The sequence below is a fragment of the Coregonus clupeaformis genome, chromosome 36 (assembly GCF_020615455.1).
Source record: "Coregonus clupeaformis isolate EN_2021a chromosome 36, ASM2061545v1, whole genome shotgun sequence".
Lineage (NCBI taxonomy): Eukaryota > Metazoa > Chordata > Actinopteri > Salmoniformes > Salmonidae > Coregonus > Coregonus clupeaformis.
Genome location: NC_059227.1, coordinates 25,480,221 through 25,499,488, shown reverse-complemented (window position 1 = coordinate 25,499,488; position 19,268 = coordinate 25,480,221). Strand labels below are relative to the sequence as shown.

The following is a 19,268-nucleotide window of genomic DNA, read 5'->3' as shown; positions in this document are numbered from 1 at the left end:
TGGTTGATTTTCTTACATACTTTGATATTGATTCACCTACTATTGGTATAATTATTACATCTTTCTTAATAATTTAAGAATGTTCATATTAATCACATTTAAAGCTACTTTTTGCATGCATGTTACTAGTCAATGCATGATTGTAACATGAACCTGCTTCAAAACCAGCTCATGGGGTCCACTTGTATACATTTGAGGAGGTGAAAGATGGGTAGGCTAGTTCTTCGTATGTATTATTGTAAATATTTAACAGCATGCCATTTTAATGAATGATTCCTGCTTGTACAAATGCCTTGTTGAGCTATTCATCCGAATATTGACGCTGAGATTGGGGAATTGTAAATAAATTCACCATCTATTGAATTCCACAGCTGCAGCAGCAGGCTCCAGATATATGATGGGTTGTTGTTGCTGATGCAGGTTGTTGGCGCTATCTAGTGGTATACTACAAGAAGAACGCAACGCGATGTTTCCCACTATGCATTGTGGGCGGAAGAAGCCCAGCGCAATAGTTTTATTTGCGCATGCGCACCATACTTCCTTCCTTTCTGACATCGAGCGAAAGAGACAAGATGGGTCATCAGCAGCTCTATTGGAGTCACCCCAGAAAATTCGGTCAGGGATCCCGATCCTGGTCAGTCATGTTCAGTATTTATTATTATTTTCTTTATAGTGAATTTCAGAGTCCGTCAGATTTTCAGGAACCAAAATTCTTGGTGTACAATTCGAACCACATGAAGACTTAGTTCGAGCTAATATGGCGGCTGATGTGCAGCAACGCTGGGCCCGGGCCTCACATTCTTCGCGCATGTTAACGTTGGCTGTTTGCAACTTCTAGTACTATGTAATCAAGTACAGTGACGTGGCTAGAGAAAATGTAATTATTTTGAGCCGTCAATATACCACTCAATGTGAATGTTGCAGGTTTATCTGCTGCGAACACTTGTTAGCTAGGGAACGTTAGCTGGCTAATTTTGAATGAGCTTCAACTTGCTGGGCATTTTTTATTAAATCATATTCATCATGTTTGTCTAACATTTACATTCTTTGATTTCCAGCCGGGTATGCTCGAACAGACACGGTTTGATCCGTAAATACGGGCTCAACATGTGCCGCCAGTGCTTCAGGCAGTACGCGAATGACATTGGCTTTGTCAAGGCAAGTAGTTGCTTTGTACTCTTTATATCAACTGTAAGTCACCGTTGGCTAGTTGCTGACATTGTTGAAAAATGCTAACGTCGAGGATAAAGGAATTCCTGCTTCAGAATGCACAGTACAGGTGGTTTACCAAACATGGGGTAGTTACAGTGCATTCGGAATGTGTTCAGACCACTTCCCTTTTAACACATTTTAAGTTACAGCCTTATTCTAAAATTTATTAAATTAAATGTTTTTCTCAATCTACCCCACAATACCCCATAATGACAAAGCGCAAACAGATTTGTTTTGGTACAAAAAAAACCTCATACCTTATTTGCATAAGTATTCAGACTCTTTGCTATGAGACTCGATTGTCCGTGGAGCTCCGAGACAGGATTGTGTCGAGGCACAGATCTGGGGAAGGGTACCAAAAAAAAAATCTGCAGCATTGAAGGTCCCCAAGAACACTGTGGCCTCCATCATTCTTAAATGGAAGAAGTTTGGAAACACTGAGAGCTTACTAGAGCTGGCCGCCCTTTCCAAACTGAGCAATCGGGGGAGAAGGCCATTGGTCAGGGAGGTGACCTAGAACCCGATGGTCACTCTGACAGAGCTCCAGAGTTCCTCTGTGGAGATGGTTGTCCTTCTGGAAGGTTCTCCCATCTCTGCATCACTGCCGAATTAGGCCTTTATGATAGTGGCCTGAAGGAAGCCACTCCTCAGTAAAAGGCACATGAAAGCCTGCTTGGAGTTTGCCAAAAGGCACCTAAAGTCTCTCAGACCATGAGAAACAAGATTGAACTCTTTGGCCTGAATGCCAAGCATCATGTCTGGAGGATACCTGGCACCATCCCTATGGTGAAGCATGGTGGTGGCAGCATCATGCTGTGGGGATGTTTTTCAGTGGCAGGGAGACTAGTCAGGATCGAGGGAAAGATGAACGGAGCAATGTACAGAGATCCTTGATGAAAACTTGCTCAGGACCTCAGACTGGGGGAGAAGGTTCACCTTCCAACAGGACAACGACCCTAAGCACACAGCCAAGACAATGCAGGAGTGGCTTCGGGACAAGTCTCTGAATGTCCTTGAGTGGCCCAGCCAGAGCCAGGACTTGAACCTGATCGAACATCTCTGGAGAGACCTGAAAAAAGCTGTGCAGTGACGCTCCCCATCCGTCCTGACAGCTTGAGAGGATCTGCAGAGAAGAATGGGGAAAAACTCCCCAAATACAGGTGCCAAGCATGTAGCTTCATACCCAAGAAGACTCGAGGCTGTAATCGCAGCCAAAGGTGCTTCAAGGAAGTACTGAGTGAAGGGTCTGAATTATTATGTAAATTTAATTCAGTTTTATCTTTTCAAGAAATGTGCAAAAAAAAATTGCCCTGTTTTTGCTTTGTCATTATGGGGTATTGTGTGTAGTTTGAGGGGGGGGGGACAATGTAATCCATTTTAGAATAAGGCTGTAACGTAAAAAAACAAATGTTTTAAAGTCAAGGGGTCTGAATGCTTTCCGAATGCTAGATACTTCGTTTTATTCAGAATATAATCAATAGGTTATGTTCCTAATGTATTCTACAATACCATTCTCTTGACAGTTAAGTTGGGTAGTTGTAATTCTGTACTACATGAGTCTAACCCTGAAATTGCTTTTTTCACAGCTGGACTAAATGCATTGGATGCTAAAGGTTCCCCAGGAGGTCAAACCAGCTGAGAACGGGATGTTCCAGCAATGAAAATAAATGCTTTCTTTTGTCCTACATATTGGTCTTGTCTTATTTTGATGTTCTGCATGATATGCAAACTGATTCCCATCTGTTAGATAATGAACTAATTTGATTACAGTAAATCTATTTATTGTATGGATTTGTTATTGAAACTTTAGTAATGGCTACTTTCACTGTTGCGTGCACAATGTAGTGTTTACGCTCCTGAGATATACTCTTGAGTCCTAAATACTGACAATTTTTGTTAAGCCTATACCCAGATTGTCAACTGCTATCGAAGTTCAAATATTTGATTGGGAAATTTGATATCTTGCTGCTATTGTGACATTTTGTGGTAGAGCTTTGAAACATATTTCTGAAAACTCAAATGGGGCTGCTGCAAGTAGTCACTTCTAGGTTGTATACCAGCACTTGATAAATCAATTATGTAATCTGACAGGTTTAAAACATAAATGTGTACGTCTGTCATTCTGGGTTGGAAAACTGAAATCCATGTTTACTGGTTGGTGCGCAAAGTGCATTTGATCCTGGTAGGTAGCAAACGACTGATGTGTGATACACTCGGAAAACCACAAACTCTTATCCTTGCCACAATGAATGGGTGTGTCCCAATATCCCCTGAATTGTACACAAGACAGAGGTAATTTCTTTTCAAATCAATTGAGGGTTAAGGGAACACTGGCTGGAAGGAGAGAATTGGATACAAAGAATGATTGTTGTCCATCATACACTGAGTAAGATTCTATACAACAGGAGATTGACAAAGTCGTCTTTGTAGTGTATGTGATAATCATTAATTTATCCTTTTTGCAAAATAACTAGCCTAATCAGGATAGAAGCATTGACCGTACATAAAGGATGTGGTAAACTGGACATTCACTGACATTTGTGCGCTCTTATGCTGTCTCTGTTGCATTGCAAAATGAATACTCACTTCTGAAGCAATTTGCTTATATGAGAGGAGCAAATGCTCAACTATGTTGAGTCGTTATGTCTGGTTTGATGTAGAATTCAGTCTTTGTAGGAAGGTGACTTGCCCACCAGATGGCAGAGAAGCTCTAAAAAATAAACAGTGCTATACAGAAAGGAAATCAACACACTAGCCTATATTACATGTCATTACTATTCCACATTGTTCATGACCCATCACATGTCAAAATGTTAACCCTTTTCCCTCATCTGCATTTAATAAAATAACTCCAGTTCATTAGAAAAGTGCTGTATTGAAGTTCTCCACTTCCCCTGGCTTGGGGTCAGGCCCCGATAGGAGAGGCAGCAGTGAGGTTTCAGGCTACAGTTTGATGAGGAGCTTCTCTTCCTTCTCTGTGACACTGGAACAATGATAACGAGAGAGAGCCTCTCCATCCTTCCTGAAAGAGGTACAAAGGGAAGGAGTGTGTGTGTAATGAGCAGTAGCTTCTCTCCATTTAAGGAAGAGGTACAAAGGTAGGGCAGGGTGAAGGTGCACTTTCCAGATTACCACAAGAATTTATAATGTCAAGGGGAGTGTGTTTGTGTGCCTGTGGGTATATGTGTGTGAGCGTGTCCCTGCGGTTTGCGTAGATGTGTGTAAGTGCCTGCTTGCATGTGTAGGCCTATACTCCTTGCACACTGGCTAAAGTGGTCTATTCGATTTAAAGTAAACCCGCAGTTGTGGTTGTTGTGGAGGTGCGCTGGGGACCCTTCTCTTGCTGCAGCGTTTTGACTGCCAGGCACACGCTGCAGCTTTCCCATCTCAGTGAGTACAGGTTAATTAATTCATTTAGAATGTTTCGTGGCTCGGTTTGCATGGAAACGTTCCACAGGGTTTACCTGTTCTCGGCTGCTAGCACACAAAGAGGCACTTTTCACTGAGAGGGGCCTCTGTAGGGATGTGAGGGAATGAACGGCTGATCGCCATTCTCATTTAAGCTTTTCCACAGCTCCCTGACTGTCAGTCTGTATCCCCAATATTTGGTGAAGATCAGAATCAATGCCAGAACTGATAAAAAAGAGAGTACATTAGTAAAAACAAAAAGGTATAATCAGAATAAATCAGATTTCACTTTAAAAACCTTCAACTAGCCAAAAGACATGTTAATTATTTCATGGAGGTTAAAAGTGCATACAGACCCGTGGGTAAAAATGCAGAATACAGTCAATACACAAGTGGGCTCCATCAAACTTTTTCAGCCATTTTACATTTTCAGTCATTTAGCAGACGCTCTTATCCAGAGCGACTTACAGTTAGTGAATACATATTTTTTTATACTGGCCCCCCGTGGGAATCGAACCACTCAGGAGTACGTATTTTAGTCCCCCAATGAGAGTTCCTAAGGGAAATATCTCAAACTAAAGACCATTTATCATTCCACCACAGACTCAATTAAGTAATGTCATATTCAAACACTAGATAGGGTTATGCAGCGTGTTTATGTTTACTGTGTGTAGTCATTCCATCTCAAGATACCTCTCACCGGCACTGTCTGTCTGTTGAGTGGGTCTAGTATTGCTATTCTTGTTGATCTAACTCAGTAGATCATCCATAGCTTTGCTCTACCACTGTATTTATCCTTCACAGAATATGCACATTTTAGGACAGTGTGTGCTTCTCTCTCTCTTGCTGCAACCATAATGAGTTGAATTCTCATTCAAAGGCTGACTGCAATACAATGCTCCACCTGAGGGGGCAGCGGTGGACCACAGCTGAAACCCAACAAATCAAGACAAGAGGCTTGGAACATTCAAAGAGCGAGTCGACGGCGGGCCTGCCCAGCTCCCTGGGAAGAGGCTTTCTACCCACTGTTAAGAAAGAGATGCAAATGCAGACTGGTAAGAGTCAGCCTTGATGCCTTGATAAGGCTGTCAACTGGGTCATCGCTAATTACATTGACATTTTAGTCATTTAGCAGACGCTCTTATCCAGAGCGACTTACAGTTAGTGAGTGCATACATTATTTTTTTTCATACTTCCCCGTGGGAATCGAACCCACAACCCTGGCGTTGCAAACACCATGCTCTACCAACTGAGCTACATCCCTGCCGGCCATTCCCTCCCCTTCCCTGGACGACGCTGGGCCAATTGTGCGCCGCCCCATGGGTCTCCCGGTCGCGGCCGGCTACGACAGAGCACCCCATGTGCCATTTGAAGTGTGGCGCAGTACGGGAGCCAAGGGGTGAGACTGCGGGGAAGGGGGGGGCTTGGTGGGGAGGCAGCCAACACCAAACAAGCAGGAGGGGAGTAGTTAAAGGGTGGACATTCATGATGAAATGAATCTATCACTGATGGTGCGTGTCTTATCTGATGCCACTGTGATGTACATTTGTGTGTGTGCGCATTCATATATGTCTGAAGGTGTGTGTGAGAGAATGTGAAGTCAAAGCAGTATGAGCTATGGTTACAAATGGATTAGACTAGACAGAAGAAGACACAGAGAGTGGCGATGTAGAGCATTGCCGTCTATCCAAATAGAAACTATAAACCTGGTCATGCATTCTTCAGTTTGATTTGGAGACAGCCAGATAGAGATTTTTTTAATTTAACCTTTATTTAAGATGCAATTCACAGAGAGAGGAAAGGGGTCATGGGAGAGACATTTGGCATTGAGAGTGTCTCTACAAGAGAAAGCTGGTTAGAGGAATAGGGAGAGAGAGAGAGAGGGCGTAACAGGGTGACTTGTTCTCTGAATGTGCTACATAACCTCACGCTTAAACCCTCATGAACAGTGGAATTACTCTTAAATGGAAAATATCAAGAAGGGACATTTAACAATATGCACAGAAATGGTGTCACAGCACATGGTCCCATCTGAGTCCGATCATCGTCCCGAGGCTGCCTGGGAGCATGTGGTACTCTGCCAGCTCTCTCTGTAGTTTATTTCTGTGTTACTGGCCATGGATGGATAACCATACCATATACCTTAATGTAAACCAGCTAGAGCTATTACTGCTATTGGCCAGATTATGTGTGTGAAGCATATCAATATGCTACATGCTTGGTGTTTAATGTCATGTTTAGTTCCACATGAAACTAACCTATAACCATTTATATACCTTAGTGTCAGTGAATCCCTCTTGGCAATTGGTTTTGATGTTTTTAACCTTTTGTATTGTATTACAACCTGAATATCCCCTATCTTTAGGCCTACTACCAGAGATGTCTTTTACATAGCCTAATAGAAGGTTCTACCTACCAATAACCATATAGTGGGAATTCTATATTCCTCTTGTGAATTCCTCTTGACATTGTTTTTGATGTTAGCCTTTTGAATCTCTGTGTATCGACCTGAATGTAACCTCTGCTCACATTTTAACATTAATTCCTCCTTTATGAACCTTTAAGACAGCCTGAGAGTGACATTTAAGATTGAACATGGTTTACATGTCACTTTGACATTAAACCTATATGTACCGAGGGACCAATGTTCCCTCTAAGCTGCGCGCATTAACCCCGAGACTGCCACACAGCTCCCCCAGACCACCGCTCAGAGGAAATATCAGAGATTTTGTTGTAGGCAGAACGCATCGGAGTAGGATTTTATTGCATTGACATGCACGACTCGGCCCATACTCTACACAGATCGTGCGGCATAACCAATCAGAGCTGCAGTAGGCCTATATGCAAATAGACTGTTGCCATATATGGATCTGTACCATTTACTTTGGATTGAACTGTGTTTACAGCATGAGCGGTCGTGAGTAGATGCGCTTGTTTTGAGATCAAAGCAAGAGCTGCATGTAGCCACGTGTGCACCTTTTGTTCATATCCTTTGCTAATTAGTGAGTTATTAGCCCAGTTATAGATCATTTGTAGTCGGCAATAGGGGAGGGAATGCTTCCTTCAAGAGCACAAAACGTGTACATTTCTAGACATCTTTGAAAAGCAAGTCAGGTAAAGAGCTTTTTTTGTCTTAAAAGGGCAGTGTTGTATTTGAGGCAGGCTTGAATAAGCTAAGTAGCCAATAGGCAGAGGGTAGCATAATTTGTCTGATTCTCTGTAATAATGGTATGGGACTAATAATGCACTTTATTTGTAAGTGGTTTCTTGCATCAAACAACACAACAACGTTTTCAGTCACCTCCTTGTCTGAGTTGATAAAGGTTAATGTCAAGCCCTGCATGTTTTTTTCAAAAGTCTTATGGAATGCAGGCCTACATTGAACACCACACATTGGCTGCTACTGTAGACTGAATGATATAACAGCTATTTCCATGTTCAAATGTTATGGGATGCATTTTCTCCATTTTTTTATGGTAGGCCACTCTGATAGGCCTACATTATGATCAAATAGCCACAGTAGCCTACTTGACCACTGTTAAAACTGTAACTTAAAGTGGGTACAGCCTCAGTGTTCACAGTAAACACCCGCTGGAAGTTGCACAGAATTTTCACAACGTTCAAGTCGCTCAGCAGACCTGAAATTTCCTCCGTGTCGAAAAACATTTCAGGGAACATTGCCAGGGACTGTAGTGGTGGGAGTGAGGGCGTGTGTGGGCTTTACATCTACCAGACACAGGATGACCTGACTCATTGGAATGCCATGACTCCTGATGGCCCGCAAGGTATTATGCTCACAAAGTATTTCCAGCCTTGAGTGCATAACTGATTCACATGATAATTGCTATGGCTGAATTACGACTGGAAACATATCCAACAGCAAGACACGTCCCACTGGGCACAGACGTCAATTCAACGTCCATTCCATGTTGGTTTAACATAATTTCATTTAAATGACGTGGAAACAGCGTTGATTCAACCAGTGTTTAAGGTTTCTGCTGCCCACACATTTACAGTGTTTAATATCTCCCGCTGTCTCTGGTTTATAGTGATGTCTGTGACTGTGCCGGTGCCTTGTCAGCGGCCTTTTATTGCCATTCTCCATTCACATGTCAATGCTAGCAGTTTGTGCTAGCCGAGATTCAAATGACAACAAAATGGCCGCCCCAACACTTTTTTTGCTAAACAGCTGAGTGATGGGGCTGGAGAAATGTTACCATTCTCAAATTCCTAAACAGAGGATGCAAGGATTGACCATACATGAGATCCAAAGGATAGTTTTAACCATGTTTTGAACCTATACAGTGTTTGTTATATGGTTTACAAAAAAAGACTGTCAAAACAAACACATGTTTGGTTCTGATGGGGTAAGACAGTTGAACTAAACTTGAGATATTTATAAGTTATATTGTTCGAGAATCAATGGCTATATTTCATTAATTTCAAAGTAAAAAAATGTATGTAGCTCTAACTTCTAATTCAGGACAGAAAATGAACTGTCACCACTATTGCTTGAATTCTGCAAAGGATTCAGAGATTGTTCCATTTTTAGAAGAAACAGAATGCTGAGAAACAGCGGAATTACACTTGTTCTCCTTCCTTTACTTCTCTGTCAGAAGTGTGAATATCTGTCAATGGCTGATGTGGATGCGGTGTTGGAGTCAGGCGCAGGACACAGAAGCTTAGTCGATCCGACTTTAATAGTCACAGAGGCAAAATACAAAAACCAACGGGCCTCAACAAACAGGAGGCGAGCGATTACGCAAACAGTGCGTAAAGTGCGTAAAGCACGAATAACAAGAAAACAATAAGCCTACACCAACGGACAGGCGTACAACAACACACAACTACCAACAAAACCAAAGGAAACTTATAGGTGACATAATCAATACATGATATGAAACAGGTGCACCAACCAGACAAAACCAAACAAACATAGAGAACATCAAACGGTAGCAGCTAGTACTCCGGGGACGACGAACGCCGAAGCCTGCCCGAACAAGGAGGAGGAGCAGTCTCGGCGGAATTCGTGACAGTACCCCCCCCCCTTGACGCGCGGCTCCAGCCGTGCGCCGACCCCGGCCTCGGGGACGGTCAGGAGGACGTGGAGCAGGGCGCGTAGGATGACTACGGTGGAACTCAGTCAGGAGGGATGGATCTAAAATGTCCCTCCTAGGCACCCAGCACCGTTCCTCCGGACCGTACCCCTCCCACTCCACGAGATATTGTAGACCCCCCATCCGACGTCTCGAATCCACGATGGACCGGACTGAGTACGCCGGAGCCCCCTCGATGTCCAGTGGGGGCGGAGGGGTCTCTCTTATCTCACTCTCCTGGAGTGGACCAGCTACCACCGGCCTGAGGAGAGACAGCGAAGGCGAAGGGGCAGGTTTCGAGTCGAGAGCCAGACTCAATCTCCAGGGGCGTAGACTGGACCCTCACTGCGGTGGAGATCGGCGCTCGCCTTCTGCCTGCGGATGGCCCGCTGCAGATGTACGTGTGCAGCGTTCCACGTCTCCTCCGAGCGCCGAAACCACTCATCCACCGCAGGAGCCTCGATCTGGCTCTGATGCCATGGTGCCAGAACCGGCTGATAACCTAACACGCACTGAAAAGGGGTCAGGTTAGTAGAGGAGTGGCGGAGAGAGTTCTGAGCCATCTCTGCCCAGGGGATATACCCCGACCACTCCTCCGGCCAGCCCTGGCAATAGGATCTCAGAAACCTACCCACATCCTGGTTCACTCTCTCCACCTGCCCATTACTCTCAGGGTGGTAACCCGAGGTAAGGCTAACCGAGACCCCCAAGCGTTCCATGAACGCCCTCCAGACTCTAGAGGTGAATTGGGGACCCCGATCAGACACTATATCCTCGGGAACCCCGTAGTGCTGGAAGACGTGGGTGAACAAAGCCTCAGCGGTCTGTAGGGCAGTAGGGAGACCCGGCATTGGAATGAGACGACAGGCCTTAGAGAACCGATCCACAACGACCAGAATAGTGGTATTCCCCTGAGAGGGGGGAAGGTCCGTGACAAAGTCCACCGAGAGGTGAGACCACGGCCGTTGTGGAACGGGCAGGGGTTGTAACTTCCCCCTGGGCAGGTGTCTAGGCGCCTTACGCTGAGCGCACACCGAGCAGGAGGAGACATAAACCCTCACGTCCCTAGCCAATGTTGGCCACCAGTACTTAACACTAAGGCAGTGCACTGTCCGGCCAATACCTGGATGTCCAGAGGAGGGTGACGTATGAGCCCAATAAATTAGATGATCACGGACCTCGAGTGGCACGTACGTCCGACCCACTGGACACTCTGGGGGAGTAGGGTCGGTGCGTAATGCCCACTCAATTTCCGCATCGACCTCCCATACCACCGGTGCCACCAGACAAGACTCCGGCAGTATGGGAGTGGGCTCAATGGACCTCTCCTCTGTGTCATACCGCCGGGACAGGGCGTCTGCCTTACCGTTCTGGGACCCTGGGATGTAAGTGATCTTAAAAACGAACCGGGTCAGGAACATGTTCCACCTGGCCTGACGAGGGTTCAATCTCCTAGCTGCCCGGATGTACTCCAGGTTACGATGGTCAGTCAGAATGAGAAAAGGGTGTTGAGCCCCCTCAAGCCAATGCCTCCACACTTTTAGGGCTTGAACCACGGCTAACAGCTCCCTGTCCCCTACGTCATAATTACACTCCGCCGGGCTGAGCTTTTTAGAATAAAAAGCGCAGGGACGGAGCTTAGGAGGCGTGCCGGAGCGTTGCGACAGTACTGCCCCAATACCGGCCTCTGACGCGTCCACCTCTACCTGGAATGCTAAAGCGGGGTCCGGGTGCACCAGCACCGGAGCCGAAGTGAACAGGTCCTTCAGTTTACAAAACGCCCTGTCCGCTTCAGCCGACCACTGCAAACGCACCGGGCCCCCCTTCAGCAGGGACGTAATGGGAGCTGCTACCTGTCCAAAACCCCGGATAAACCTCCGGTAGTAATTGGCAAAACCCAAAAACTGCTGCACCTCTTTAACAGTGGTTGGGGTTTGCCAGTTACGCACGGCTGAAACCCGGTCAATCTCCATCTTCACCCCTGACGCGGACAACCGATGACCCAAGAAGGAGATGGACTCCTGGAAAAACAGACATTTCTCTGCCTTGACATACAAGTCATGCTCCAACAGCCTACCCAACACTCGGCGCACCAGGGCTACATGCTCGGCTCGTGTAGCAGAGTACACTAGGATATCGTCAATGTACACTACCACTCCCTGCCCATGCAGGTCCCGGAAGATCTCGTCCACAAATGATTGGAAGACTGAAGGAGCATTCATTAACCCGTATGGCATGACAAGATACTCATAATGACCTGAGGTGGTACTAAATGCCGTCTTCCATTCATCTCCCTCCCTAATGCGCACCAAGTTATAAGCGCTCCTGAGATCCAGTTTTGTGAAGAACCGCGCTCCGCATAATGATTCAGTCATACTCGCAATCAGAGGAAGAGGGTAACTGTATTTCACAGTGATCTGATTGAGACTACGATAATCAATACACGGGCGCAAACCTCCATCCTTCTTCTTCACAAAAAAGAAGCTCGAGGACGCAGGGGAAGTGGAGGACCGTATGTATCCCTGTCTCAGGGACTCAGCTATGCATGTCTCCATAGCCGCCGTCTCCTCTTGAGACAGAGGATACACATGGCTCCGCGGAAGTGCCGCGCCTGTCTGGAGGTTTATCGCACAATCTCCCTGCCTATGAGGTGGCAATCGCGTCGCCCTCGTCTTGCTGAACACGAGTGCCAAATCCTCATACTCAGGGGGAATGTGCATTGCGGGCACTTGGTTCGGACTCTCCACCGTGGTCGCCCCAACGGAAACACCTAAACATCGCCCAACACACTGGCCAGACCATTCCTTGAGAGCCCTCTGTTGCCAAGAAATGGTGGGGTCATGGGTGATTAACCAAGGAAGCCCCAGCACCACTGGATACGCAGGAGAGTCAATTAGGTACAACTGAATAATCTCCTCATGACCCCCCTGCGTCTTCATCTTTAGTGGCGCTGTGACCTCCCTAATCAACCCAGATCCCAACGGGCGGCTATCTAGGGCATGGACAGGAAAGGGTGCATCAACGGGCAGGAGGGGAATCCCTAACTTAGAACAAAATTTCCGATCAATAAAATTCCCAGCCGCGCCTGAATCGACTAGCGCCTTATGCTGGGAATGAGATGCAACCTGAGGAAATACCACAGGTATACACAAGTGAACAACAGAGAGCTCTGGGTGAGTGGGGAACCTACTCACCTGAAATGACTCCCCAGTCCGCGACCTGTTGCCCCGATTCCCTGGAGACCTTCCCCAGCACCTAGCCGCAGTGTGTCCTCCACGGCCACAGCTGGTGCAGGGGATGGCCCCCCTCGGGTTCTCTCTCCTTCTCTCTCTAGCGCCAGCACCCCCGAGCTCCATTGGGCTCGGCTCGGAGGTGCTGGGGGATGGAATGGACGGCCCCATCTCGGGACGTCCGCGGGTGGCCAGCAGGGTATCCAGACGGATGGACATGTCCACTAGTTGTTCGAAGGACAGATTGGTGTCCCTGCAGGCCAGCTCTCGACGAACGTCCTCACGCAGGCTACACCGATAGTGGTCGATGAGGGCCCTCTCATTCCACCCCGCATCCGCCGCTAGAGTCCAGAAATCCAGGGCGAACTGCTGTGCGCTCCTCTTCCCCTGTCGGAGGTGGAACAGACGCTCCCCCGCCGCTTTACCCTCAGGAGGGTGATCGAAAACAGCCCTGAAGCGGCGGGAGAACTCCGCGTAGCTGATGGTGGCGGTGTCTATTCCCCTCCATTCGGCGTTGGCCCACTCCAACGCCTTGCCGGAGAGACAGGAGATGAGGGCGGAAAAACGCTTTCGTATCCCGAGGGGGATGTGCCATCATATGCCCTCGGGAGCGAGAGCCGAATCCCACTGGATTCCGGAGCTGGTCTGGTGGGACTGGCCGATGGTGGTGGTAATTTAGGAGGAGGTGTGGGCACGCCTCCCCTTTCCCATCGGCGCAGGGTGTTCATCACCTCCTGCATGGCGGAGCCAAGTTGCTGGATCCTGGCGTCCTGGCAGCTGACCCGATCCTCCAGCGACTCAGTCGCCGCCGCTGCTCCTGCTGATTCCATTGTATGGTGTGTTGTTCTGTCAATGGCTGATGTGGATGCGGTGTTGGAGTCAGGCGCAGGACACTGAAGCTTAGTCGATCCGACTTTAATAGTCACAGAGGCAAAATACAAAACCAACGGGCCTCAACAAACAGTGCGTAAAGTGCGTAAAGCACGAATAACAAGAAAACAATAAGCCTACACCAACGGACAGGCGTACAACAACACACAACTACCAACAAAACCAAAGGAAACGTATAGGTGACATAATCAATACATGATATGAAACAGGTGCACCAACCAGACAAAACCAAACAAACATAGAGAACATCAAACAGTAGCAGCTAGTACTCCGGGGACGACGAACGCCGAAGCCTGCCCGAACAAGGAGGAGGAGCAGTCTCGGCTGAATTCGTGACAATATCACATCAGAACGTCATAACGGAGTACAGATACGAGATACAGTGGGGAAAAAAGTATTTAGTCAGCCACCAATTGTGCAAGTTCTCCCACTTAAAAAGATGAGAGAGGCCTGTCATTTTCATCATAGGTACACGTCAACTATGACAGACAAATTGAGAATTTTCTTTCCAGAAAATCACATTGTAGGATTTTTAATGAATTTATTTGCAAATTATGGTGGAAAATAAGTATTTGGTCACCTACAAACAAGCAAGATTTCTGGCTCTCACAGACCTGTAACTTCTTCTTTAAGAGGCTCCTCTGTCCTCCACTCGTTACCTGTATTAATGGCACCTGTTTGAACTTGTTATCAGTATAAAAGACACCTGTCCACAACCTCAAACAGTCACACTCCAAACTCCACAATGGCCAAGACCAAAGAGCTGTCAAAGGACACCAGAAACAAAATTGTAGACCTGCACTAGGCTGGGAAGACTGAATATGCAATAGGTAAGCAGCTTGGTTTGAAGAAATCAACTGTGGGAGCAATTATTAGGAAATGGAAGACATACAAGACCACTGATAATCTCCCTCGATCTGAGGCTCCACGCAAGATCTCACCCCGTGGGGTCAAAATGATCACAAGTACGGTGAGCAAAAATCCCAGAACCACACGGGGGGACCTAGTGAATGACCTGCAGAGAGCTGGGACCAAAGTAACAAAGCCTACCATCAGTAACACACTACGCCGCCAGGGACTCAAATCCTGCAGTACCAGACGTGTCCCCCTGCTTAAGCCAGTACATGTCCAGGCCCGACTGAAGTTTGCTAGAGTGCATTTGGATGATCCAGAAGAGGATTGGGAGAATGTCATATGGTCAGATGAAACCAAAATAGAACTTTTTGGTAAAAACTCAACTCGTCGTGTTTGGAGGACAAAGAATGCTGAGTTGCATCCAAAGAACACCATACCTACTGTGAAGCATGGGGGTGGAAACATCATGCTTTGGGGCTGTTTTTCTGCAAAGGGACCAGGACGACTGATCCGTGTAAAGGAAAGAATGAATGGGGCCATGTATCGTGAGATTTTGAGTGAAACCCTCCTTCCATCAGCAAGGGCATTGAAGATGAAACGTGGCTGGGACTTTCAGCATGACAATGATCCCAAACACACCGCCCGGGCAACGAAGGAGTGGCTTCGTAAGAAGCATTTCAAGGTCCTGGAGTGGCCTAGCCAGTCTCCAGATCTCAACTCCATAGAAAATCTTTGGAGGGAGTTGAAAGTCTGTGTTGCCCAGCCACAGCCCCAAAACATCACTGCTCTAGAGGAGATCTGCATGGAGGAATGGGCCAAAATACCAGCAAAAGTGTGTGAAAACCTTGTGAAGACTTACAGAAAACGTTTGACCTGTGTCATTGCCAACAAAGGGTATATAACAAAGTATTGAGAAACTTTTGTTATTGACCAAATACTTATTTTCCACCATCATTTGCAAATAAATTCATTAAAAATCCTACAATGTGATTTTCTGGATTTTTTTCCTCATTTTGTCTGTCATAGTTGACGTGTACCTATGATGAAAATTACAGGCCTCTCTCATCTTTTTAAGTGGGAGAACTTGCACAATTGGTGGCTGACTAAATACTTTTTTCCCCCACTGTATAAAAATGAATAGTTTATAAGTCACTTTACCCTTGACCCACGGCTGAATAATTAGGTGACTTGCGTGGTTACTCACCACTCACCGTTTGTATTTGAAATACAGATCAGCCAGCCGCCGTTCGGCATGGAAATGCCGTCCCTCTCACACACACTCACAATGACCCGCCATGGTGACCTGTCGCTGCTTGGTGGAAGATGATGTTTTGCGAAGCGGGAGCCCAAACTCAAGAACGCCTGGATCAAGAGCTTCTTGAGCTGCTTTCTGAAATAGTTTTGCCTCACTGAAGAGATCCCTTCCTTCCCAGAGCTGTTATTTAAATGGTGGCTGACATGGGCCTCTTGTAAAAACGATGGCCTTTGCAGTAGCTAGATAGCCTATGAATCTTGATACCAGTCTGGAATCACTTGAAGCTCTTTTACATCGCGAGCCGCCCCTGTAATTTTCCACAGCTGGAAGCGCAGCGAGGGGTTAAATTAGTAGGTTATGTAAAGAGATTCATGCCTGCATCGATGACAGACAGGTGTGAGATTAAGACACGTTGCAGCAGAGCAGAGAGACCTTGTTGTTGTGGTTGTGCTGTGATATGTGGGGCTTCCAGTAAATTTGCTGTGACTCTGGCATCCACCCACCTTCACTTCCACCTCCACCTCTCCCTATCAGATCTCTGCAACTCTGCCTGGGATAGAGTGAGAAAAAGCCTCTATCCTCTCCTGTATTCTCTCTGGGGCTATTGATTTCGGTGTGCTGACCCGCTGGAGGATCCAATACCAGTTAAAATGATGCAGCGTCCACATATTTAAAGGAGGGGAGGACTGGAGGGTGTGTGTGTGAGGACAAGGGTGGTGATGGGAGTAATTGAGAATTATATGGATCAGTTAAGAGGCAGGTTCCCATTGATTAGTGCAGGGTATAAACATATGGACAGATCAATAGAGAAAGGTCAATGGAAATTATAACCATTTTAAAAAGCAGAATGAATGCTGATGGGATGAGCACCGCACTAGGCGAGTTAACACTAATAATAATATTTTTGATCATAGCCCAAAGGTGGTTTATTCAATTCTTCCAATTTTTTTATGACTTTGTCAATCAACTTGTTCTTAATAAATCTAAATCAGTATTTACTGTTTCTGTATCAATATAGACTTTTAAAAAATTAAAGTCCTTTGGCGTAATTTTGACCCCAGCCAAAAACACCTAATTCAGCATATAGTAATTTGATAGATAGGACCTTTATTTGAATCTAGGTTTTTCTTGAGACATAATAACAAGTTATCCATACCACCAGAGAGTAGAGGGGGACCTGTATCAGGGATTTTGACCAGATAAACAGATAATCTGCAGATATATAGCTCTCCATGTACACGCCTAAGAATCTACTTTTCTATACCACGTATTATTCTGATGACTGAGTACAAAACCAACATGACCTTATTTTTGTGCATATAAAATGGTATAAAATGGTATAAATGGTATAAAAAGTCTGCCAATGGTATAAATACTTGATAAAACAGTAATACAGAACTCAGATACACTCTGAATCTACACAAAGACCTGTATTTTTGTGTATTCTCTGAAAAGTTGTTATTCTAGAGCAAATCTAAAACAGTATTTACAGTGGGGAAAAAATGTATTTAGTCAGCCACCAATTGTGCAAGTTCTCCCACTTAAAAAGATGAGAGAGGCCTGTAATTTTCATCATAGGTACACGTCAACTATGACAGACAAAATTAGATTTTTTTTCTCCAGAAAATCACATTGTAGGATTTTTAATGAATTTATTTGCAAATTATGGTGGAAAATAAGTATTTGGTCAATAACAAAAGTTTCTCAATACTTTGTTATACCCTTTGTTGGCAATGACACAGGTCAAACGTTTTCTGTAAGTCTTCACAAGGTTTTCACACACTGTTGCTGGTATTTTGGCCCATTCCTCCATGCAGATCTCCTCTAGAGCAGTGATGTTTTGGGGTTGTCGCTGGGCAACACGGACTTTCAACTCCCTCCAAAGATTTTCTATGGGGTTGAGATCTGGAGACTGGCTAGGCCACTCCAGGACCTTGAAATGCTTCTTACGAAGCCACTCCTTCGTTGCCCGGGCGGTGTGTTTGGGATCATTGTCATGCTGAAAGACCCAGCCACGTTTCATCTTCAATGCCCTTGCTGATGGAAGGAGGTTTTCACTCAAAATCTCACGATACATGGCCCCATTCATTCTTTCCTTTACACGGATCAGTCGTCCTGGTCCCTTCGCAGAAAAAACAGTCCCAAAGCATGATGTTTCCACCCCCATGCTTCACAGTAGGTATGGTGTTCTTTGGATGCAACTCAGCATTCTTTGTCCTCCAAACACGACGAGTTGAGTTTTTACCAAAAAGTTATATTTTGGTTTCATCTGACCATATGACATTCTCCCAATCCTCTTCTGGATCATCCAAATGCACTCTAGCAAACTTCAGACGGGCCTGGACATGTACTGGCTTAAGCAGGGGGACACGTCTGGCACTGCAGGATTTGAGTCCCTGGCGGCGTAGTGTGTTACTGATGGTAGGCTTTGTTACTTTGGTCCCAGCTCTCTGCAGGTCATTCACTAGGTCCCCCCGTGTGGTTCTGGGATTTTTGCTCACCGTTCTTGTGATCATTTTGACCCCACGGGGTGAGATCTTGCGTGGAGCACCAGATCAAGGGAGATTATCAGTGGTCTTGTGTATGTCTTCTATTTCCTAATAATTGCTCCCACAGTTGATTTCTTCAAACCAAGCTGCTTACCTATTGCAGATTCAGTCTTCCCAGCCTGGTGCAGGTCTACAATTTTGTTTCTGGTGTCCTTTGACAGCTCTTTGGTCTTGGCCATTGTGGAGTTTGGAGTGTGACTGTTTGAGGTTGTAACAAGTTCAAACAGGTGCCATTAATACAGGTAACGAGTGGAGGACAGAGGAGCCTCTTAAAGAAGAAGTTACAGGTCTGTGAGAGCCAGAAATCTTGCTTGTTTGTAGGTGACCAAATACTTGTTTTCCACCATAATTTGCAAATAAATTCATTAAAAATCCTACAATGTGATTTTCTGGATTTTTTCCCCTCAATTTGTCTGTCATAGTTGACGTGTACCTATGATGAAAATTACAGGCCTCTCTCATCTTTTTAAGTGGGAGAACTTGCACAATTGGTGGCTGACTAAATACTTTTTCCCCCCACTGTATTTGAATCCAGGTTTTCTGTTTATATAATATTAAGTTATACATATCCTCAGAGGGTGGAGGGAGACCTGTATCAGTGATTTTGACCTGATAGACAGATCACCTGCAGAAATAAAGCACCTTATGTACTCGCCTATGGTTTTAACTGGTTATAACTAGGTATGACCATGTACAACATCAAAATAACCTTACATACATTGAGTATACAAAACATTAGGAATTAATAATATTGCGTCGCACCCTTAAAACT

At 45.6% G+C, this 19,268-nt stretch overlaps 1 protein-coding gene across 1 annotated transcript; it reads left to right on the top strand.

Moving 5' to 3' along the window:
* Positions 1 to 523: 523 nt before the first annotated feature.
* On the top strand, positions 524 to 2,897 carry LOC121552347 (40S ribosomal protein S29). Its single transcript, XM_041865198.1, has 3 exons — positions 524 to 634; positions 1,059 to 1,158; positions 2,799 to 2,897. Exons 1-3 carry the CDS (start codon positions 525 to 527, stop codon positions 2,805 to 2,807), a joined length of 219 nt encoding a protein of 72 aa, XP_041721132.1. The 5' UTR covers position 524; the 3' UTR covers positions 2,808 to 2,897.
* Positions 2,898 to 19,268: the final 16,371 nt, after the last annotated feature.

Bases quoted from the DNA above. Each gene is read 5' to 3' on its own strand.
- LOC121552347 (XM_041865198.1), top strand. From the start codon at position 525: ATGCGCACCATACTTCCTTCCTTTCTGACATCGAGCGAAAGAGACAAG. The intron at 635-1,058 runs GTCAGTCATGTT...TTTGATTTCCAG, and splicing joins GGTCAGGGATCCCGATCCTG to CCGGGTATGCTCGAACAGAC.